This window comes from Trachemys scripta, chromosome 2 (genome assembly GCF_013100865.1).
Source record: "Trachemys scripta elegans isolate TJP31775 chromosome 2, CAS_Tse_1.0, whole genome shotgun sequence".
NCBI classification, from domain to species: Eukaryota; Metazoa; Chordata; order Testudines; family Emydidae; genus Trachemys; species Trachemys scripta.
Window position 1 is genome coordinate 144,021,551 of NC_048299.1, and position 20,032 is coordinate 144,041,582.

General features: G+C 47.9%; 1 protein-coding gene across 1 annotated transcript in view; it reads right to left on the reverse strand.

Moving 5' to 3' along the window:
* The window catches only part of SLC4A5 (solute carrier family 4 member 5), a 118,619-nt gene that overhangs the window by 70,497 nt on the left and 28,090 nt on the right, over positions 1-20,032 (reverse strand). The window contains exons 4-5 of the mRNA XM_034761732.1: positions 14,688-14,848; positions 4,754-4,909 (exon numbers count right to left, since the gene is read on the reverse strand). Of these exons, the coding sequence (XP_034617623.1) occupies positions 4,754-4,909; positions 14,688-14,848 (317 nt within the window). The remainder of the gene's footprint in view (positions 1-4,753; positions 4,910-14,687; positions 14,849-20,032) is intronic.

Below are 20,032 nucleotides of genomic sequence, written 5' to 3' on the forward strand. Positions count from 1 at the left end.
ATCACATACATGTACATAATGAGGCTGTCAGCAAATGCTGCCAGCTCGGATCATGTGTGACCATCAATGAATACAGCTTGTCATTTTCAGGTATTGAAACTCGGGTGGCAAATTAATTGTCCAGTGCTTAACTTGGATAGATTTCACACACCTATTGATATTCTGCAAGCGTGGCTATGAATTCAGCAGCATTTCCCACTTTCGGCCCAGGCAGAGTAATTTTTCTATTAGGAAGGAACGGTCTTACTTCTGCCAGGGTATTTTAAATATTTTCCTCGTTGGGTGAATTTCATCCCTGTGCAGAAGGCCAATACAAGGCTTATGTCACTACCTTAGTCCCATTGAAGCCCTATTTTGAGGACTGAAGTGGCGTTTGACTGATGCGCAGGCCCTCTCTGCAGAAGAATGAATATCACACAGTGTGAACACAAGCTCTACGACTTACAACTGGCCTTTGTGCTCAGATACCATGGTTATAATTACAAGTTTCAGAGTAACAGCCGTGTTAGTCTGTATCCGCAAAAAGAAGAACAGGAGTACTTGTGGCACCTTAGAGACTAACAAATTTATTAGAGCATAAGCTCACATCCGAAGAAGTGGGCTGTAGTCCACGAAAGCTTATGCTCTAATAAATTTGTTAGTCTCTAAGGTGCCACAAGTACTCCTGTTCTTCTTTTCATGGTTATAATTGCGGAGAGAAACTGAGCAAGGCCATGCAACTTGGCGTGGTGTGTGACAGACTGATAATATCCTGTATTGTCCTGAAGAACCATTCTGGAATTAAGATAAACTTCATTAAATTAAGTTAAACCTTATTGAATTAGGGCTAATACCTTTGGGGCACACTGTATTAAAAAGGTATGTTACTGTGGCACTGTATGTACTTTCTCTAGTAGGGAAGGAAGGATGCAATGAACTTCCTCTGTTATCAACCCTTTGAAGCCACCCCCTGGCTTATTCTCCAGCAGGGACTAAGAGACAAAAAAGGGGTTTGGATAAATAGCCTTCTGCATGATCCAGGGGATAGACAGGACCCCTGACACATGGAGGGCCCCAATCCCTAGGGTAGGGTTGAAAGGACTGAGCCTCCTGAGGCCCCATAAACCTGGGAGCTTGTTCTGTGCTGAACTTGTGACCACAAAGGAATCCCCGTGGGTTGGGGGTTGAAGAACGACTCTTGCCAGCATCCATGAGAGGGTGCGGGTGATGCTTGGTAAGCTTATTAGCAAGCGTGCAGATTCCTTTATTGTTTTAATATGATTTCTCTGTAATCCTTTTTACCTTAAAAATTAAGTAGGCTTGCATAGGAAGTGCTGTGTGGTACCTTGTAGCAATTACACCTGCTAACCATCTCTGGAGAGCAAGCAAGCAACGTCCTTGGGCAACCTGCCAGTGGTGGGAAATACATGGTGAAGGCAGGGTACTGTGCAGATGGGAGATACCCTGATCAGAAGGGAGGGAGGGGGAGACAGAGAGGGGAAGGGAAAAGGGAATGGCCTGAGAGTGGGTGCCCTTGACTGGACCACTAAGCGGGAATATAGGGGCAGTTGCCCTGAACTCTGACATATACTAGGGGACTTGGGTTGCAGTAGATAGAAGCTCACACTCTCATAGCTGTGTTGGCTCTGCAGGTAGGGTGACCAGACAGCAAATGTGAAAAATTGGAACAGGGCCTGGGGGTAATAGGATCCTATATAAGAAAAAGACCCCAAAATCAGGACTGTCCCTATAAAATCTGGACATCTGGTCACCCTATCTGCAGGAGTCACGGACAAAAATTAGTACAAAACACACCTTCATGCCTAAAAAGAGCAGACAGAATTCTGAATAAACACAAAAGGGCCTGATTCTGATCTTGTTTACACGGTGGATGTAACCCATTCACTTCACTCCTGGAGCCACTCCTGATTTACACTGGTGTAAAGGAGATCAGAAGGAGACCCAGAGAATAGCTCTTTTGATTACGAAGGGGCCGTTTTCAATACAGACACTGCTTATGGTACAGCTGCATTGCAAGCATTTACGGACATCCAGCACCTCCCCAGTGTTAATTCAACGCTGCTGCCAGGGTGGGATCTTGTCCTGTGACAAAGAACTCCTCACTAGAGTTGGTCAGGAACTGGAATCTGCATTCCACAGGAAGTTCCAATATTCTGAAAAATCCCTGAAATGTCCTCAAAATGAGAATTGCTGGTATCAAAAATGTCGCTAGTATCAAAACATTTGGCCTTTTTCATTATATTAAATGTTAAATATAACATATACATAATATTCTACACACAATATGTAAATATATTAAAATCAAAACTGAACTTTGATTCAAAATGTTTTTGACATAAAAAAATGCTTCATTTTGACATTTTTCCCCAACGAAAAAATGTTGTTGAAATCGACATGTTCCCATGAAAAATTTAAGTTAAATGGCATTTTTCAATGAAAAACTTCTGTCAACATTTTTTTGACAAGCTCTACTTATTGCTGATAGGCTGGAAGCAACAAGATGAATAGCAGCTAGAACAACAGCAATAAAAATCTTCCCTGCAATTTAATAATGGGCCCAACGCAGCACCCACTGAAGTGAACAGCAGAACTCCCTTTGTGGGTAAACAATCTGCCCCTGTATTTTCCTGTATGTTGTCAATATTCATTCCAATGACTTATTACTCCTAAATGGAAAAAGACCCACAATGTAAAACATCAATGAGGAGTAATAACCACAGCCAAAACACCAAGTCTAGAAATCACTAAATTATGAGCAAAGTTCTGCTCTGAGCTGTTGGGTGAATCTCTGTTCTGCTCCCCAGAGGCATGGATGCCTCATTGAAGTCAATGAAAGTATGCATGTCGGGAGAGCAGGCTATCGGCGATTACATGTGATGTGCGGAAGTGAAACCTTACGTTTGCACTTTAGGTTAGTCTAGAGAGTGGACAACTTAAGGTCATTACATCCAAGATTCCACCAAAGTGCCTCCTATTTGAGCCGAAGTTAATATCTTAGACTGGAAACAGAGAAATCCCCCTTTAAAATGGCTAAAAACAGGAAACAATCATGCAACAGACTGGGTTCGTTCTATAGAGCAAGCAACCCAGTGGCGTACCACATCAGAGCAAGCTTCCAGCACAGCCCCCTGCTAGGATGCCTTCGCCCTGACATGGAGATCAGTTTTCAATGTGCCGTCCAGCCTTCGGCCTCTCTGCTGGAATGGTCACCAAAGGTGCCATTTACAGCCCCACGGGGTGATGCTACTGTGATGGGGAACTCTAGGGAGACCACCAGCTTGCTTCACACAAACCAATGTCAGATGAGTAATATTTTTTGTTTACTAACAACCTCAGAAGGATTTGAATGGATAACATGGATTTTATAAAAACAACAAGGAGTCTGGTGGCACCTTAAAGACTAACAGATTTATTTGGGCATAAGCTTTCGTGAGTAAAAACCTCACTTCTTCGGATGCAACATGGATTTTATAGGCTGTAAAAGGCTGGGCTTGTCCTGTAGTGCCCCCTTCTGGCCAAGCGAGGCAGTGCAGAGGCCCTGCCTCAGTTTACTCTCCTCAAGGCTCCTTAGATAAATTCCACCAGGCCTGAGTCCTTTAAACATTCCCCTGCTGTATATACATAAATTACAGACAATTCACAACATTCAATCCTGGGGCTTCTCCCTTTTTCCTAGGAGAGAATCATCCTCTCTCTTGAGTCATTTGCAGGCTTTCCTGCCTGGACCCTTTGTCCCCTGGTGTCTCAACTCAGCCCTGGGGCCTCTTCTCTTTTCCCAGGAGAGGATCCCAGCTTTCTGCTCTCTGCAGGAGCCCCCTAAGGCTATGTCTACCCTGGCAACTAAACGACAAAACTTGTCTTTCAGAGGTGTTAACAACTTCCCCAATCCCCCCCGTGAAACACAAAAGTTTTGCTGCGACAAGTGCCAGCGTGAACAGCGCGTCGTCGGCAGGAGCACCCTCCTGCTGACAACGCGAATGCCGCTCGCTGGGGGTAGAAGTTTTTTGCTGACAAACAGTGGCTACACTGCGCGACTTTTAGCGCCACAGCTGCGGTGACACAGCCATGTCGCTAAAAGCTGTGTAGTGTAGACATTGCCCAAGCCTCTGCAGCTTCGCTCTGCCCCCACATTCCTCGCCCTGTTTCCCTCTTTATAAGGCCCAGGTGCCTTCCCTTAAGCCTAAATGAGCAGCAGGTAATCACTCACAGGTTGCACTGGGTACTGCTCCTTCATAAAGGGGCCAGTCACGCAGTGACATAGACTCTACATTCCTTGACCAATTCCCTGTGCCAGGAATTCTGGGTTCCTGTGGGTTCCATCCATCGCTCTCTGTTATGATCTCACGGTCCCTTCTGGCCTTAAGCTCTACGAATCTAAGAACCACCAGCTTTGTTTTTATCTACATGTTTCACATACGGCATAAGAGTTGTAGAATGTACTGAATGAAATCCCGAAGTTTGTGTTCAAGGGGAAGTGTAGAGGAACAGCATGACTGTGCATGCTGCTTATGTCCCAATGAAGCCCATAGGTATTCATAGAGGCAGAGAAAATTGGTGGATTTGAGCCACAGGGCTGGAATAGGCTGTAAATGGAGCATAGGACAGGTGCTAGCCCTCTGTAGAGGGGGAGCATTTTACCTTCAGTCCTTACTGAGGCCCCTAGACTGCAACAAAAGATTAGCCTGGGTTAAAAAAAAAAAGGAATAAGGACGTCGGGATACAGCCATGTGTGAGCTGAATCTTGTGAACTCACTTGTGTTGGACGAGACCGATTTGCCAATGTCTGCCAAGGATCGGTGGATTGGCTTCTTGGTCTGGTGGCGGTGTTTCCTCAGGAGCACGTAACTTATTTTCTCTCTCAGCTCTGGCTTGAGCAGACCATCCTCTATCTGCTTTTCAATAACATCATCTGAAAGAAGGACATTGGAAGCATGTGCATGACTCACTGAGCTGCGGTATGGCAGGTTCTGTTGCAAAAAAAATAAAATAAACCCCCCCCCCTCCTTGCAAACTCTAGAACTGCATCACATGCCAAAGACTCAGACTTTAAGGTCATGAGGGACCATCATGATCATCTAATCTGACCTCCTGCACATCGCAGGCCACAGAACCTCACCCACCCCTCCTGTAACAGACCCCTAACCTCTGGCTGAGATACTGAAGTCCATAGGCGTTGACTCTGTGGGTGCTCCGGGACTGGAGCACCCATGGGAAAAATTAGCGGGTGCTCGGTACCCACCAGCAGCAAACCTCCCCCCGCCCCGCCTCCTCCCCCCTCCCAAGCACGCCGTGTCCCTGCTCCTCCCACTCGCTCCCAGCACTTCCCGCCCCCCGCCCCCTAACAGCTGTTTGGCAGCGCTTAGGACTTTCCTGGAGGGAGGGGAAGGAGCGGGGACGCGGCGCACTCGGGGGAAGAGGCGGAGAAGGTGCGGGGACTTGGGGAAAGTGGGTGGAATGGTGGTGGGACGAGGGCAGTGCGGGAGCGGGAAGAAGTGGGGACAGCGGTGGGGTTGAGCACTCACCGGGCAGAGGGGAAGTCAGCCCCTATGCTGAAGTCCTCAAATCATAATTTAAAGACTTCAAGTTACAGAGAATCCACCATTTACACTAGTTTAAACCTGCAAGTGACCTGTGCCTCATATGGCAGAGGAAGGCGAAAACCGCTCAGAGTCTCTGCCAATCTGACCTGGGGGAAAATTTCTTCCTGACCCCAAATGTGACAATCAATCAGTTAGAGATGTTGGCGAGACCCACCAGCCAGACACCTGGGAAATAATTCTCTGCAGTAACTTGGAGCCCTCCCCATCTAGTGACCCATCCCTGGCTATTGGAGAGATTTGCTGCTAGCAGTTGCAAATCGGCTCCATGCCATCGTAGGCAGTCTCATCATACAAACTCTACGTGGTCTGTAGAGGCTATATGGTGGGATCAGATCATCACAGGTAAGTTCACGCTCCTTCTTTACTCAGAAAAAAATCACAGTTAATATCCTTCCTCCCCCTGGGGTTTTGCCTGTATAATGGAGTGTTGAATCAGGGCCACGTTACTTTCCTTTTCTTAAAGGTGTAGTGCCCAATCCCCATTTGCCATGTACCTTATGTCATCATTTACACCCACGTGATATCTGTGTAAAATGCAGCCATTCAGATATAGCAGCGTGTTGCATTAACGTTGCATAGGTGTGCAATGATGACACACAAGGAGCAAGGCAGTGAAGAATCAAGCTTGTTCTGCCTAAAGGGCCAACTCCTGCAGTTCTTGGGCAGGCAAAACTCCCACCATTGGGAAGAATCAAAGCTACATGATTTGGCTCTAAACTTCCAAAACAAACAATATGTTTTCTCCAAGATGCCCATCACCACAATATCTGGGCATCAGTGAGATCTGTAGTGATTCACAGAAGGCACTAGGATGTTTTCATACGATAAAAACCTATCCCAGTGTGCAGTACGTATACATCTTCGAAGCAGTTACTATGCTAAGCTACTCTGACTGGGTTGGTGATGCCGATTTAGCTGCCTTAGGTCTTCATCTATACACAGACTTGCACAGAAATAACAAAATCAGTTTGGACTGTCTCCTTTTGTTATTTCAGTGCAGATTTGTGGGTAGACCAGCCTTTATTTTACTGAGAGTCACCTCTTCTGATACGGTTAATTCAGCTGTCCTCTCTTTTTACCCCAGCATAAATTCCACTGATTTCAATGGAGTTGCTTATTATGTGACATTAGAATAAGGCTCATAAAGTTAAATTAAAAAGTACATAAAAAGCACATCACACCAGAGATAATAAATCAAACAGAGAGATGATTAATGAATAAATAAGAATGGCAAAACTCTACTGAGCTCCACAATAAGCATGTAACAGTGCAACAATTTGAGCCAACGTTTTAACATATGCAGTGGGTTGTTACTTAAAGGCTGACTACTACACCGCCTTTTCAAGTGTAACGTGTAGTTATACTCTGAAAAGGGACAATAAAAAGGAAGCTGTAGAGTTCTAAATGTATTGTGCTTTCTCTCATTATCTTGCAAAGCAAATACGCTGCGTTTATGAGTCACTTGCTGTATACAGAATCACAGAAATGATTGAGACATCGTCAAGTGCAGCCACTTGCGTTGAGGTAGGACCAAGTAAACCTAGACCATCCCTGACAGTGGTTTGTTCAGCCTGTTTTTAAAAACTCCTGTGATGGGGATTCCACAACCTCCCTTGGAAGCCTATTCCAGAGCTTAACTAGAGTGAGGCCTGGTCTACACTACGGGTTTAGGTCGACTTTAGCAGCGTTAAACCGAATTAAGCCTGGACACGTCCACACAACGAGGCCCTTTCTTTCGACTTAAAGGGCCCTTTAAACCGGTTTCTTTACACCACCTCCGACGAGGGGATTAGCGATAAAACCGGCCTTTGCGGGTCGGAATTGGGGTAGTGTGGACGGAATTCGATGTTATTGGCCTCCGGGAGCTATCCCACAGTGCTTCATTGTGACCGCTCTGGACAGCGCTCTCAACTCAGATGCACTGACCAGGTAGACAGGAAAAGACCCGCGAAGGTTTGAATTTCATTTCCTGTTTGCCCAGCGTGGAGAGCACAGGTGACCACGCAGAGCTCATCAGCACAGGTAACCGTCATGGAGTCCTCCCAGGATCGCAAAAGAGCTCCAGCATGGACCGAACGGGAGGTACGAGATCTGCTCGCCATATGGGGAGATGAAGCAGTGATAGCTGAACTCCGTAGCAGTAAAAGAAATGGAAAAGTATTAGAAAAGATCTCCAAGGCCATGAAGGACCGAGGCCATAACAGGGACACACAGCAGTGCCGCGTGAAAATTAAGGAGCTAAGGCAAGCCTACCACAAAGCCAGAGAAGCAAACGGAAGGTCCGGGGCAGAGCCGCAAACTTGCCGCTACTACGCGGAGCTGCATGCGATCCTAGGGGGTGCAGCCACCACTACCCCAACCGTGTGCTATGACTCTCTCACTGGAGAAACACACAGGGAAGACGGTTCGGGGAACGAGGAAGATGACGATGGAGGTACTGTAGGTAGCTCACAGCAGCAAGGAAGCGGAGAAACCGGTTTCCCCAACAGCCAGGATATGTTTGTGACACTGGACCTGGAACCAGTAACCCCCGAACTCACCCAAGACCCTCAGGGCACACAGGAGACCTCTGGTGAGTGTAACTTTGTAAATATTTGTAAACATTACAAAAAAAAGCAAGCAAGTCTGTTAACGTGTATGGGGATGGAGCGGAAATCCTCCAGGGACATCTCCAGAAAGCTCTCCTGGTTGAAATGGGGTGATTTTATTAAGGGGGACATTCAGAGGCGCCCGTTCCTGCTATTCGGACCAGAAATGTTCCCCGCTGTTAACCACGCGGTGGGGGGGAGGGGTGAAGTGATCATCCCAGAGAATCGTGTGTGTGTGTGTGGGGGGGGTGGTTTACTTGTGTTTGTGCCGCATGTTAACCGGGAAACCGCAGCCCCCTCCTTTTACATTGAAACCCCATTTTAAATGGACAACCCAATTCATCCTTGAGATGGGAAATGCGCTGCTGTTTGCAACCTTTCCCGCATGTTAAGAAGGTTAAATAAGCCAAAACACTGTGGCCTACGATGGCTGCCTGCAAGCCGAAATATGCGACCTTGTAATGAAAGAGTGTACCCATTGTTCCCTAAAATGTGTCTTTTTTAACCACCTCTCCCTTCTCCTCCACCAGCTGCAAATGTTTCTCCTTCGCAGAGGCTCGTGAACATTAGAAAGAGAAAACGTAAGACGAGGGACGAGATGTTCACGGAGCTGCAGATGTCCTCCCACGCTGATAGAGCACAGCAGAATGCGTGGAGGCAGTCAATGTCGGAGATGAGAAAAGTCCAACATGAACGAGAGGAGAGGTGGCGGGCTGAAGACGATAGGTGGCGTCAGCTTGCAGACAGACGGCAAGAGGCAATGCTCCGTCTGCTGGAGCATCAAAGTGATATGCTCGAGCGTATGGTTGAGTTGCAGGAAAGGCAGCAGGAGCAGAGACCGCCGCTACAGCCCCTGTGTAACCAACAGCCCTCCTCCCCAAGTTCCATAGCCTCGTCACCCAGACGCCCAAGAACACGGTGGGGGGGCCTCCGTCCACCCAGTCACTCCACCCCAGATGATCGCCCAAGCATCAGAAGGCTGGGCTTCAATAAGAGTTAAAGTTTTAAAATGCAGTGTGTCCTTTTCCATCCCTCCTCCCCCACCCATCCCTGCTACCTTGGCAATTATCCCCCTACCTCTGTAAGGAACTAATAAAGAATGCATGAATGTGAAAAAACAATGACTTTATTGCCTCTGCAAGCGGGAGGGGAGGGGAGGGTGGGGTGGGGTGGTTGGTTTACAGGGAAGTAGAGTGAACCGGGTCGGGGGGGGGGTTGGAGGGTTCATCAAGGAGAAACAAACAGAAGTTTCACACAGTAGCCTGGCCAGTCACAAAACTCGTTTTCAAAGCTTCTCTGATGCGCACCGCGCCCTGCTGTGCTCCTCTAACCGCCCTGGTGTCTGGCTGCGCGTAATCAGCGGCCAGGCAAGTTGCCTCAACCTCCCACCCCGCCATAAATGTCTCCCCCTTACTCTCACAGATATTGTGGAGCGCACAGCAAGCAGCAATAACAATGGGGATATTCTTTTCGCTGAGGTCTGAGCGAGTCAGTAAGCTGCGCCAGCGCGCTTTTAAACGTCCAAATGCACATTCCACCACCATTCGGCACTTGCTCAGCCTGTAGTTGAACAGGTCCTGACTCCTGTCCAGGCTGCCTGTGTATGGCTTCATGAGCCATGGCATTAAGGGGTAGGCTGGGTCCCCAAGGATCACGATAGGCATTTCAACATCCCCAATGGTCACTTTCTGGTCCGGGAAGAAAGTCCCTTCCTCCAGCTTTCGAAACAGAGCAGAGTTCCTGAAGACGCGAGCATCATGTACCTTTCCCGGCCATCCCACGTTGATGTTGGTGAAACGTCCCTTGTGATCCACCAGGGCTTGCAGCAGCATTGAAAAGTACCCCTTGCGGTTTATGTAGTCGGTGGCTTGGTGCTCCGGTGACAAGATAGGGATATGGGTTCCGTCTATGGCCCCGCCACAGTTTGGGAATCCCATTTCAGCAAAACCATCCACTATTGACTGCACGTTGCCCAGAGTCACTACCCTTGCTATCACCAGGTCTTTCATTGCCCTGGCAAATTGGATCACAGCAGCCCCCACAGTAGATTTGCCCACTCCAAATTGATTCCCGACTGACCGGTAGCTGTCTGGCGTTGCAAGCTTCCACAGGGCTATTGCCACTCGCTTCTCAACTGTGAGGGCTGCTCTCATCTTGGTATCCTGGCGTTTCAGGGCAGGGGAAAGCAAGTCACAAAGTTCCATGAAAGTGCCCTTACGCATGCGAAAGTTTCGCAGCCACTGGGAATCGTCCCATACCTGCAGCACGATGCGGTCCCACCAGTCTGTGCTTGTTTCCCGGGCCCAGAATCGGCGTTCCACGGTATCAACCTGCCCCAGTAACACCATGATTTCCACATTGCTGGGGCCTGTGCCTTGTGAGAGGTCTATGGCCATGTCAATTTCCTCATCACTCTCGTCGCCGTGCTGCAATCGCCTCCTCGCCTGGTCCGGGTTTCGCCTTGGCATGTTCTGGCTCTGCATGTACTCCAGGACAATGCGCGTGGTGTTCATAGTGCTCATAATTGCCGCGGTGATCTGAGCGGGCTCCATGATCCCAGTGCTAGCTATGGCGCCTGGTCAGAAAAAAGGCGCGAAAGTAGTATCTGATGGACCAGGAGAAGGAGGGCGGGAGGGAGGGAGGGCCGAGTGACGACATGGCGTACAGGTACAGGAACAGGGAGAAACACAAACAACTGTCACACAGAATGGTCCCCCCAAAGATTAAACTGGAAACCCTGGGCTTAGCAGGCCGTTGATTTCACGGAGGAAGGGGAAGCAAATGAACACAGAACAAATCTATTTTTTACATCTTAAGGTGGCAGCCGACGCTGCAGCATGAGTGACAGCCATACCAGTATGACGATGACGGGTACCAATCATAATATGCCATCATCTGCCAAAAGGCAAGGGGCTGCTGCTGTGTAGCAATGCAGCCCCACGTCTGCCAGCCCCACGTCCGCCAGCACCCAGCATCGCCCTCGGCCTCTTCTGGGTGCTTAGCAGACAATATTGGGCAATTGGCAGAAAATAGTATATTATGACTGGTAACCGTCATCATCGAAACAGTAGCATGTCTGCCCAGGTGGCCATGATTGACAGCCATACCAGTACGACGACGACGGGTACCAGTCATAATATACCATCGCCTGCAAGGGGCTGGTGCAATGCAGCACTACGGCTGCCAGCCCCACGGCTATCACTCATGCTACACCGTCTACCGCCAAAAGGCAGTTAGCAGCTGCTGCTGTGTAGCAATGCAGTCCCACGTCTGCCGGCACCCAGAGGACATATGGTGACGGTGAGCTCAGCTGAGCTGAGCGGGCTCCATGCTTGCCGTGGTATGTTGTCTGCACAGGTAACCCAGGTAAAAAGGCGCGAATCTATTGTCTGCCGTTGCTGTGACGAGGGGGGAGGGGCCTGACGACATGTACCCAGAACCGCCCGCGACACTGTTTTGCATCATCCGGGCATTGGGATCTCAACCCAGAATTCAAAGAAAAGGCGCGAACCGCTTCTCGGCTCGAGCTGTGGCGCAAACGTAGTATCTGACGGCCTAGGGGAAGGAGGGAGGGGGGCCGAGTGACGACATGGCGTACAGGCACAGGGAATTAAAATAAAGAACGGTGGCTGTGCATCAGGGAGAGACACAAACAACTGTCACAGACTGGTCCCCCCCAAAGATTAAACTGAAAACCCTGTTGACGGAGGGAGGGGGAAGCAAATGAATACAGAGAAAATCTATTTTTTACATCTTAAGACGACGGTGCAGCGTGACTGATAGCCCTCGGCATCTTTCTGGGTGCTTGGCAGCAAATACTGGGCGGTGTATGACGATGGTCTTCAGGCCTATTGCACGAGCTGCTGCTCAGGGAAGACTCTGCTAACGTGCGATGACCCGACTTGTAATAGGCCGGCTAACAGTCATAATACACCATTTACTGCCAAAAGGCAAGCCCCACGGCTGCCAGCACCCAGATCGCCGATGAAGGCTACCAGTCTACTGCATCGTCTACCGCCAAAAGGCAGTTAGCAGCTGCTGCTGTGTAGCAATGCAGTCCCACGTCTGCCGGCACCCAGAGGACATATGGTGATGGTGAGCTCAGCTGTGCTGAGCGGGCTCCATGTTGTCTGCACAGGTAACCCAGGTAACCCAGATAAAAAGGCGCGAATCTATTGTCTGCCGTTGCTGTGACGGGGGAGGGAGGGGCCTGACGACATGTACCCAGAACCGCCCGCGACACTGTTTTGCATCATCCGGGCATTGGGATCTCAACCCAGAATTCCAAGGGGCGGCAGAGACTGCGGGAACTGTGGGATAGCTGTGGGATAGCTACCCATAGTGCAATGCTCCGGAAGTCGACGCTAGCCTCGTACTGTGGACGCGGTCTGCCGACTAGAGCACCTAGAGCATTTTATTGTGTGGACATACACAATCGGCTGTATACAACCGATTTCAATAAAACCGGCTTCTATAAATTCGAACTAATTTCGTAGTGTAGACATACCCTTAGAAAGTTTTTCCTAATGTCTAACCTAAATCTCTCTTGTTGCAGATTAAGCCCATTGTTTCTTGTCCTACCTTCAGTGGACATAGAGAACAAATGATCACTGTCCTCTTTATAGCTGCCATTAACATATTTGAAGATTTATCTGGTCCCCCGCCTCCCGTCTTCTTTTCTCAAGACTAAACATGTCCAGTTTTTTTAACTTTTCCTCACAGGTCAGGTTTTTTAAAAACTTTTAGTGTATTTATATGTAATGACATTTGTATGTAACTATATATAATCAAAGGGAAAAATAAATAAGTTAATGGATGCACAGAAATTAGACATCAATTTTGTCTTCATTTCTCAACTGTACCACATCTCCTGCTTGACAACAGTTGCATTCTCTCTGGCTTATATTACGTAAGGCATAATGAAATGAACATTCATCAATAAAAATGGAAAGTGAAACCCAGCATAAGGCACTGTTAGTTTTGATGCAATACTGCATCCGCTTTTTTCAGCTTTTCCTCACCTGTCAGGTTTATATAATCTCAGGATGCTTTGGAAACATTAACTAGAGCCTTACTAACACCTGTAGGTCTCAGAACAGAACTCAGGAGTCCCAGCTCCAACCACTAGTCACAGCTTCCTCATAGACTCATAGACTTTAAGGTCAGAAGGGACCATTATGATCATCTAGTCTGACCTCCCGCATGATACAGGCCACAAAAGCCGTCCCAACCCCTTTCCCTTGACTCTGCTGTTGAAGTCCCCAAATCCTGTGGTTTAAAGACTTCAAGTAGCAGAGAATCCTCCAGCTAGTGACCCCTGCCCCATGCACACACATATGTGGGTTTTTTTGGGGCTGTAAGCCTAAAACCCACTAGAGAGACAAGGTGGGTGAGGTAATATCCTATCGAATATCCTGGGACTGATACGGCTACAATTACACTGCATAAGACCCACCAGGTAACAGAAATTAATCTAGCAACAACCTCATCATCATCATCCCTTCATTGCCTAACTTCATATTGGATGGATTACAGTGGAGTGAAATGTATTAAAGAACCTCACTGCATCGGACTGCAAAAGGTGTCAATGTGTAAACACGGAAAAGTGGAAGTCAAATGCAAACACATCAGAGCAGTAGTGATTTACAGTTGCAGTGCATAATCTACTTTAGCTACGTATCTGGCCCCCAGATGCTCAAAGGTGTTTAGGGACTTCACTCCCAGGGGTTTCAATGAAAGTCAGGAGAGCTCAGTACCTTTGAGGATCTGGTCTTATGCACTTCACAAACTTTAACGTATTTATCCTCACAACAGCAGCACTGTTATCCCTACTTTACAGATAAGGAACCTGAGGCCTTGAGAGACTAAAGCCCCGATGTTTAACAGAATTCGGGCATTGCTGTGCTGAGCATTAAAATACTTAATTGATTTAGGAGCCTCTCATTTTCAAAAGGGATTTAGGCACTTAGGAGCCTACATAATTGGCATATTGGCTCCTAATCCCTTTTGAAAGTGAGACAAGGGCTCCTAAATCAGTTTGGGGTTGCAATGCTGAGTGCAGTGACACCTACATATCATTAAAACAACAAGGAGTCTGGTATCATTACAAATCTGGGCCTAACTGAATGCTCAGGTCACACAGGAGGTCTGTGGCAGACCAGGGAACCGCACTCCACTCTCCCCAGGCCTACACTAGTGGTCTAACATCCTCTCACACAGAATAAATTTGTGGTCCATCACCGTAGCCACTTGCCCACATGGTCTTATTATTTACATTACACGATCTTACTATTCATACATGTCAATGACTACACAAGTGGAGAATCAGAGTTGATATTGTCGGTTACACTGTGCGCCATTTGACATGCCATTAACCCTCCCTTCCACCAAATTACTCTGAGATGAGTGACACTTTCCTCTAGTTCTAGGTAAGGCTTCAGCGTGCCAATGAAACCACTTCAAGAAAATCCCACCACTGTTTGCATTGAGAGGTTAATACCGATGATCTGTGGTAAGGAGTAGCCATCTAAGTCTAGGAGCACCGTCCCTGTCTGTAGACACGTGCGTAGTTCAAACAGGCTGTGCAAAGATAACGTTGACACATGAGGTTTGCTCCATCTCTCCCCTCCTTCTTCCACCTTTTCTTCAAACTTGATCCACCTGGAACAAAAGCCACAGTTGTGATCAGTCCAGGGTACAAACACATGTCTGGTAAATTGCACATCTGTCCAAACCAATCAGGTGATCAAGGATCATGGTGATGGGCACAGTGTAAGAACTTGAACAGAATAGATCTATCACAGGGCAGCTGCTGGACAGCCTGTGTGCATTCTACAGTTAGATATATTTATCAGCAATAAACTGGATTCACAGCCATTGTTTCAGTAGGAGCCGAGGTGCTTGGAGGAGCCCAGGACTGGAACAGCTGAGGAGTGAGAGGCATTGGCAGAGCGTGAGTCAGGGCTGGGGTATCTAGAAGAGCCCTAGGTCAGGGTGATGGTGCATTGGCAACGCTGCATAGCTAGAGGAATCTTACAAGAGTTTTACCAGCAGTATTAGCACTATGCTAGATGAGGCTCCTTTCATGAGTCCAGTTCATATATGGTTTTAAATGATCTCTTTTATTAAAGGGAGGTAATGCTTCACATGTACATAGATAGCACTTTTCACCTGCCAAGTGCTTTATTAGCATCAGCTAATTCATCCTCAGACCATCCCTGCAATGTAGGTTTGCATATTACAGATGAGGAAGTGGAGGCAGAAAGGTTAAGTTATTTGCCTAAAGTCACATCATCTGAAAGAGGAACAGAACCTGCCGGGTTGGTAAACCTCACTGCTGGGATCAGGTCCTCCCCCTCCTCTTTCTCACACAATATAATACTTACGCTGCTATGAAAAAAATAGATTGTAAAGTCTTTCAAGGCAGGGAAACCCTTTTATCGGTGAAGTGCCATGTGCATCTATGGAATAATAATGTGCTTATGCATACAACTAACAAATACTAAAAGGACAGGTGTCACAGCGTGCCTGGAGCAAGGGGTCTGGTGCAGTGAGCTCTTTGCTCATCCTTTAACAATTAAAGTTCAACCCCCAAAATTGGTCACCTGAGCCCTTAAACTTCAAGACAAAACAGCCAGTTTTTTGTACCCCCTTCAGCTGAAGGTGCAGTTAGATGGTTAGGTTCTGAGGGCCTGGGGTTCCAGGCCTGGGGTTCTGGGTTAGGGCCAGGGGAGCTCCCCTCTTCTCCCAGCTTCATCCAGCACTGCCCCTACAAAGAAGCAAGCAAGCCCTCTTATATCGCCTGGTGGGTCCTGATTGGTTAATACCTCCTCCCACTCCCCTTCTAGCCCCTGGAGGACCAAGTCTTGTTGGTTCTGCAGGTAGCAGAACCTGAGTGGCAGTGTTCTGAGGTCTAACTCATTGCCCCTCTTTCCCAGCCAATGCTTTTCCTTTGGGTGGAGTGCGTCAGGGTGGTGATGGGGCAAAAAAGGCCTGGTACACCTGTTGTGGTAGGACACTGGAAAACTCATTTAATCAGCTTGATAGTGATCAGAGTTCCCAAAACCTTAACCTGCTCTATTCATTTCAGTGATGGGTTAATTACATTTTGGCTACATTATTTCTGTGAAGGATTTCAGCATCAGGAAAATGTGAAATGGCAAATGAGAGGATGCAGCATGCTGACTAAGCAAAGTTTCATCCCCAGTGATGTAACATTTATAACACACCTCCGCCATTCAAGGAGATTAAGTATCAGAGGGGTAGCCGTGTTAGTCTGGATCTGTAAAAGCAGCAAAGAGTCCTGTGGCACCTTATAGACTAACAGACATATTGGAGCATGAGCTTTCGTGGGTGATTACATGCATCCGATGAAGTGGGTATTCACCCACGAAAGCTCATGCTCCAATACGTCTGTTAGTCTATAAGGTGCCACAGGACTCAAGGAGATTAAAGCGCTTTAGAGACATTTGTTAATTAATTCTATTGGGACTATTATACCATTTTGCAGTGACTAAACTGGGATGCTGAGCTAACTTGACGTCATTCTGAATTGGTGGCAGAAAAGAACTTAGGATCTCTCACTCCCAGTCCTCTGCTCCAACCTCTAGACCCACAATCCCTTCTGAGATCTGGGAACAGACCACAGGAATCTTGACTTCCAGTCCCTTCTGCAAATATTAGACCATGCTCTTCTACCAGACCTGAGAAAAGAACCCTAGAGTCCTGACTTCCTGCTCCAATCACTAGACAACGCTCCCTCCCCTAAAAAAAACCCAAACTATTCTGCTTTTAACGTTCTGCATCAGCTTCTTAACATTCATCATGAAGAGTAACACAAATAAATGAATGAGAGCAGATTTCTGCAGGCTCCCTGGGAATATGACTTGTGCTCCAATTAAGCACAAGTAATTCTCGGCAACGCGCCTGTATTTATTTTGGAAATAAAGCTGCTGTTCCTTTAAATCAGGTTTGCAGAGGCCCAGCTCCATGAATTCTCATGGATTAGTCAGTCTAGGGCTTAACCTGGCAGCTTTTAACTGGAACAACTTGGATTTTGGCTCATGTCACTGCAGTGGGGACAGACGGAAAGAACAGAGGACAACAGGGGCTTTAAAAAAAAAGAAAAAAGAGTAGCAACAGAGTATATGCTAATTCTGCCTGCAAATACTGGAAACAGCTCTGGATTATCCAGGCTATGGTCAGGGACATACCTGGTGGTTCCTTCTCCCCAGTAGCTCCTTTAGGTTGGCATTTACCAAACTACAAAGGGGAGGCAGATTGACACACTTCAATGTTTTTTTCCCAGTGGAAGAACTAATTTAGATAATCTTTCCCGCTGCAGCTTTGCTGCTCATTTAGGATTCTGGGATTCAGGGCCGGTTCTGGCTTTTTTGCTGCCTGATGCAAAAAAGCCTCCCGCTGCCCGCCCGGGAGCCCGGCAGGGGAGGGCGCTGAGCCCAGCCGCGGGCCCGCTCTCCCTGACCTGCCGGAGCGCTGCGGGGAGGGCGGAGAGCCCGTCCGGGGCTCCGCTCTCCCCGGCGGCCAGAGCGCTGGGGGGAGGGTGGCGAGCTCGCCGCGGCTCCGCACTCCCTGGCAGCCGGAGCACCCGGGGAGGGCGGCGGCGAGCCCAGTCACGGCCCCGCTCTCGGGCCAGAGCGCCGCGCCGCCCCAAGCACATGCTTGGTGGCCTGGAGCTGGCCCTGCTGGGATTCATTGCTCTTGAACCAAGGGGGGGCGGGATGTGGAAGACAGGATTCCTCCCAGTTAACAGAGTAGAGCAGCATTCGCCCATTTAGCAGCGAAGAAAGGAAATAGATTCTGGGTGCTGTAAATCTGATTCAGGGCAAGGCAACAGGCTACTGTTACCTCACCCAGGTTTTGCAGGAAGTGATTGAAAAGGTACGGTGGCTATTGTTCTGTACTACTATTGCCGTATGATGGATTGTGAAGGCGAATTGACAAACAAAAGGCTATTAATGCAGCAGGAGAAGGAGACAGTGTAATGTAGTGGTTCGAGCACATGTGGTTTCTAGTCCTAGCTCTAACACGGATTTAATGTGTGATCTGGGCAAGCCACGAATGGCTTCTGGATGCCTCAGTTTTCTGTGCCAAACCTGACACACAACACGGCCTGCATTAGGAAGTGCAGTGCACCCAAGACAGTGAGAGCTGCAGGAATGTAACGCTTCTGATAATCAGGCTCAAGTTTGGCTGAGCAATCGGAAGCAACCCTTAAAAAAAAAATTAGTTTAAACTCTCTGGTGCCTAGGGTGACCAGATGTCCCGCTTTTATAGGGACAGTCCCGATATTTGGGGCCTTGTCTTATATAGGTGCCAATTACTCCCCACCCCCTGTCCCGATTTTTCACCCTTGCTTCCGGGTCACCCTACTGGTCCCTCAGTTTCCCCTCTTGTCAGAGGGCAACCATAGTAGCTACTCACCCTTTGGAAGGCACTTGGAGATCTTTGAATGAAAAATGTTACATGAACACAAAATGGTGTTTGTTAAAACTAGAGAAAGGCAATCAGTGAATAGTATTTTAAATAAATACATAAAACCGAGAGGGCGCTATACTGGAACCATGTCAGGAGATACTGCAGAGCTTTAGTTAGGAGAAATTCAAGGAATATTTTAAAGAGCATCAACGTGAGATTCGTTATTCAGAAAGGGAAAAGTCCTGGTTTATTGCATTTTTCTTTCTACTACAATGTAGCTCCCTTCACCCACTGATCTCAAATTCTTTACAGATATTCGTTAATAAACCCTCACCACAGGTCAGCTTTAGCTCTCCTGTAATGTTCACAACGTATCACTGGCCTGTGTCTTTCACACTACAGCAACCTGATGCTATGACACAAACATCACCGCCTCACAATACAACCAAGCGATGACTCTCTTACACTAACCCCTAGATCACATACCCATCCCAAAGCTGGGAATATGACCCAGGAGTAACCCCTCCCTGCTCTAACTGCTAGGATACACTTCCCCACACCAGGATTAAAACCCAGGAGTCCCAACACCTAATCTCCTGCTCTAAATACTAGACCACCCTGTATCCTTTTAAGCAGAGCTACAAAAGCGGTTGCTAAATTAACGTGCATCTCAGTCACATTATTTACATCAGTGCTGGCCAAGAGATTTATGGTCACTGAGTAAGATGCCTGCCATACTGAGGCTGGCCAAGAGCCCACTGATGGCAAGATATGAAGCCACCTAGAGATTTGCATTCTCTGTTTCCATTTTCAGTCCCAGTATCATGCAGTCCCCCACGCATTGCGGTGGTTACTCTCATTAGTCATCCCCCAGTGCTTAGTTGATGCCTGGATCCGGTGGTTCCTCCCCTGAGACTGAGGGGAAGGACCTTTAGACATGGGTGGGCCCACACCCACCCATCTGCAATGCTTCAGGAGGTGTTCTCACAGCGTGTTCTGCCATCCGGGCTTTAGGAACGACCACAACGTTAAGCGTTGACCATGTTAGCAGAAAACAGACAGGGGTATTGCAAGTGGTTTCGCTAACACTGCTCATGATCAAATTCTGTGTCAGATGAGGGACATTTGCTATCTATTCCGGGGAACCTCAATGGATTTGCTAAGTGCACTGCTACAAACCTCGACCAATGCACCTCAGTCCCGTACTGGGACCCTCAGTTCTGCACTGAACTGCACCACCCTAGTATGGTCTAGTCATGAGATCTCATGCAGCAATGCTGATATTCCCGAGTCCCAAACTGGCCCCTCCTCATCCAGCACTGCCAACGCTTCTTAACGCTGACCTGCACCATGCTGCTGCTATTTCTGTCCTGCTCCCTCAGGATAGCTCTGACGACACCCATAATT